Genomic DNA, 4,765 nt, shown 5'->3' on the forward strand with positions numbered 1-4,765 from the left:
TTACGATATAAGGAGTTGATTAAAAGTGCAAACTAATGATTAAAAATTTTCAATTTTCAAAATTTCAAAGGGGGGACCCTTTGCTCGAAAACTGAAACCAAGATTTAGAGGGAAAATATTTTTTTTTTTTAATTTGATAAAATTTAAATGCAGAATGAATTAAGAGGCCAAATCATGATCAAAATGACATTCCGCTTGAAAATCTGTCCAGTTTTAACAAAGTTATGAAAGCTTGAAATTGTTCAGACCTTTGATCTAGCAACTTTACAAGACAAAATTTAGTGTCTATTTTAACATGAAACTTCTCAGAATCAAATTTAAAATGTCGTTTTAAACTTATTTGGGCACCAGCTGATACTAAATACTATAGTTCCAAATATCATGCTAAGGGAACGTAAATCGCTTTATTCTATATATTCTAAAGAGTATTTTAACCAAATTGAAACAAACACCTTCTAAGAGATATCTCAGATGTTTAGTCTTGTCGAAATCATTCAACATTTGACATCCTCAACTCTTTGGGCTATAAATTTGAAACGTAGCTCACCTCTTGAAATCCTTACATCAATGTTTCTGGCCCCTGGGGTGCGATCATAACACGTGTAGCTCTATAAATAAAGCGATTGTAAATCCCATTGCGGCTACTCGACTTAACGCCTTCCTCCACACTCCAATAATATTAATATGCAATCGAAATAATTTATGCATAAAATGCTTAAATTTATTAACGCCACACTTGAAAAGTGAGATGGAGAGAGAAAGAGAAGAGGCAGTTATGGAACATAATTCACAGAGAGATGACGGGAATACCAGGGAAGGGTGGGAGAAAGTAGGAAAGAGAGAATGGGAGAAGAGGGGAGGACAACTGCCACATTTCCATTTGGCATGGGACACACTAAGATTTAGCCTCAACACGTGAGCATTGAGCATTGTATTATATTTATAAATAATAATTATGAGCTGGCAAATGGCATCGCGTCTTGAGGGGGAAAGTGCAGCTCAAATGCGGGAAATAGAAATTGGAAAATATTATTTTCTCAGGACTGTCACCTTTCGTCCTCAAATCGATAATGAATCCAGCCAATTTTCAGCTTCCGTTTTGTTGTCTCTTCCCAATTGAATTGCAGTTTGTTGATGCTTATTTATGGAATACCTAATCAATTGGTATAATGAGAACCTATTTATTCCAGTTCGATGGGAACTGGGCTAATCAGACGCTGAGGTTCGTGTCTGCACTGGACGCGGTTCTAATTGGAATTTCTCTCCCTCTTTCTCCCAGTTGCTCTTATTTGTTTCACACGATGTTTAGTTTTGAAACTAGTGATGTAAATGCAGATTCAAATAAGAGGCTAAATTATGTTGAAATTGATAACATAATTATTACATTTGAGTGAAAATAAAATATCTTCCTAAAAATAATCGAAAAAAAAAGATTTTAACAAATATAAACAATTTATATAATAGTAACAATGAATAAAAAATTATGGAAATTATTGTTCTAATAAAGTGGCTTGACTTTCTCATTAAGTTATCTCAATATAATTCTTGATTAATGATCACAACATTGCCTTACATTCAGCACATATACAAGACATTTATTAAACTCCAATTCCCAATTGCCATTTCCCATACCAAATCCACCAAAAACCAAAACGATAGACAAGTTTGAGGAATGGAATTGATTTCAAGCTAAAAGCGTGAGTTGCAGTTGCAATTAGAAAACATTTTGGAATGGTTTTTCAAATTTGTCGAAATGCCATTCATCAGTTTTGTGGCAAATGAAAACATCAAAAAAAAAAAAATAATAAGAAACCGTTTGAAAAAGTGCGTGACATGTTGTGTGTCTGCCAGAGTCGAGACATTAACTTGGTCCAAAACGCATTTGGCACTTGGCAAAGCGGCGTGACATTTCAATTAAAATGCTAATTTTCGAATGGGGTAAGTGAAGAGGGAGTAAGAGGTGGTCGGGAGGGAGAGGGAAGGCAACAACATCTTGTTAAAGCCTGGTCCAAACGCTGCCGGCAACTATTTAGTAAAGTAAATTACTTTATTAGACTTGCTTCGTGGGCTGCAAAAGGCGTGCCATAGAAATTTGGCTTGCAAGTGCATTAATCAAGGCCCACACACACACACACACACATCGAATGTGATTATGTGTGGTGTGTGTGTGTACACTGAAAAAATAGACCCACTTCTAAAATCAAGAATATTCATCTAACATATTTTGTTCTTAAGATTAGAGCATTTAAGATCAAATTATTAATATTAAACATATTAAACTTACAAATATTAATTTTAAAAATCTTAAATTGTTGGAAAAATATAATGATGTTATATTTTCATGTGAAACCAACAATTGTCTCTGGGCTTAAAATTAATTTAAGAACAATTATTTTTATACTAAAATTTGTGATCTTGCAAAAATTTCTGAACTTGGTGATATTTGAATTGTTCTTAAATTTTAAAACTTAAATGTTGATTTAAATACATTTTTTTTGTCAGTGTACACCTCATGCTTTGCACTCACGCCCTGACACTCGTGACTTTTCCAAGTCAATTTATCATATTAGTATACACTCGTATTCATCTTTCTATCTATTTATTTGCTTTTTACATCTGCAGCACTTTCTCTCGACTCGATTCTTGGCATCTCTGTAAACGGAAGTTTAAATATAAAGGCAGCCCTTCATTTTCACAATTTTCCACATTTCCACTCTCCTTTTTTTCCACACACTTTAATTGTGACACATGAAGTAGACTGGGAAAATGGAAAATGGTTAACAGTTGCCATAGAAAGCTGACAATTAATGTTTTACTTGAGTGTATCCTCCTATTTCCTCCCTTTTTCTCTCCTCTCATCTTCATCTCACATTTAGGTTGCACTTTCAATAGGTGGGCTTTGAATTGGGAATTAGAGAAACTATTTTCAATGCATTTTCCGCTTGATATGTGTAGGCGTCTGCCGCAGAAACATGTGAGGCAATTAAGTTCGCTATCATCCTTCTTTCAGCCAGTTTATCAGGCGTAACTCATGCATAATCCATAGGAATCAAACAAACACCTTACGAGTACGACTTGTGTTCTTCTTCAACTTGTGTTCTTTTTTTCAGAAGACACTCCCATTTTAAACCTTCCTTTAACTTCTATAGTGATTTTTCAGTCTTAATCTATAATTTTAAATAAGTGGAAAATTTACAATTTATCCAATAACTTTAAGAATTTATATAAAGCAACCTTTGATTTAATTCTTATTAAGTTTTATTTCAAATAAATTGTAAACGTTAAAATACTAAAAAAAATTATTTAAATTTCGTAGCTGAATTAGTTTTAAAACGACAACTAAGATGGTTAAAATGGAAAAATTTTGTTTCTGTGCTCCGCTAAAATGGGGAATGCTTATTATAGCCATTTTTGATACAATACTAAATGTGCTTGGATGCGTTGCATTGGGTTTTGGTATGTTTATGATTCCCATATATAATTAATTTCTTTTGCTAATGTTGGACATACTAAATAGAGGAACATAAGGATCAGCTCTATATGCTAACACCATTAGTATATGGTGTATTAACTCATTTGATTGCATGCATTCTATTAGTGGTGTCAATAAAGGAGGTAAGTTTAAAATTGGACTGAAATCAAATTTAGAGTTAATCGAAGTCATCCTTTTCTTTAGCAAAAAAGGGAACATGTAATTTGTTATATTATTACTGGAAGCTTTCGACTTGTATACGCTATATACCTTATCGTCTGTGGATTTATATATTGGTTTCTTTTTGTTGCTATAATCCATCTCGTTCTGTTAAGTAAGTATACTTAATTAAAACTTAATTACTTAGTATTAACTGTTTTTCCTTTCGGCTCACAGTCTTTGGCATTTATTTTCTGGTCTGTGTCTTCTTTTAGTACGAAGAACTCGAAAAATAAAGATAAATTTATGCGGAGTCAATCAAAAGATTAAATTATATCGAACATGCAATATTCATTTTTATGTACAAGCTTAAGATTTGTATAGATTTAGATATCTAAAGCAAGCTTTGAACATCCAGACACTTTTTCACCCCAAAGATTTTGTATATTAAATAAATTGTATGTGTGTAAACTTGGTAAAAAACCAAAATTTATTTCTTAAATTTTTTAAACACGACCAATAAAATGATTACGATGGAGAAATTTTTTTCTTTATTCCGATGAAGTGGGGAATGCTTATTATAGCCATTATCGATACAATATTAGACGTGCTTGGACTGATTGCCTTATATTTTGGTATGCTATCGATTCCTAAATATAATGTATTCCTATTTGTAATGTTAAATATAATAAACAGAAGTGGTAAAAGATGAAAGTCTCAGCTGTACTTTAAGACTATTAGTCAATGATTCAGCCCTCTATTTTGTTGGATGTACATTTTTAATATTTTCAATATGGGAGGTAAGTTAAAAATATATATCTAAAACCAAATGAATAATAACTCTTTCAATTCAATAGCTTGAAAGTGAAAATGTTCTGGTGTATGTGATAACTGGTGTCTGGCGATTGACAAAAGTCATATTCATTATAGTCTCTGGATTTATGAATCATTGGATGCTTGTCACGATTATTTATCTTACTGTATGCAGTTAGTATTTATAACCACAACGTACTTTACAATTTTTTTTTCTGATTTCTGTTTTATTGTAGTCGTTGGCATTTACTTTATGGTTTGTGCTATTTTCTGGTACTACCAACTCAAAAATCGGACTTAAGGATCACATCAGTCAATTCA

The 4,765-nt window shown here is 32.3% G+C and overlaps 1 protein-coding gene across 1 annotated transcript; it reads left to right on the plus strand.

Moving 5' to 3' along the window:
- Positions 1-3,316: 3,316 nt before the first annotated feature.
- On the plus strand, positions 3,317-4,273 carry LOC117781108. The gene is made up of 4 exons (XM_034617829.1): positions 3,317-3,456; positions 3,518-3,615; positions 3,677-3,806; positions 3,869-4,273. Exons 1-4 carry the CDS (start codon positions 3,345-3,347, stop codon positions 3,904-3,906), a joined length of 378 nt encoding a protein of 125 aa, XP_034473720.1. The 5' UTR covers positions 3,317-3,344; the 3' UTR covers positions 3,907-4,273.
- Positions 4,274-4,765: the final 492 nt, after the last annotated feature.

Source organism: Drosophila innubila (assembly GCF_004354385.1).
Source record: "Drosophila innubila isolate TH190305 chromosome 2L unlocalized genomic scaffold, UK_Dinn_1.0 4_B_2L, whole genome shotgun sequence".
In the NCBI taxonomy this organism is placed as follows: Eukaryota; Metazoa; Arthropoda; class Insecta; order Diptera; family Drosophilidae; genus Drosophila; species Drosophila innubila.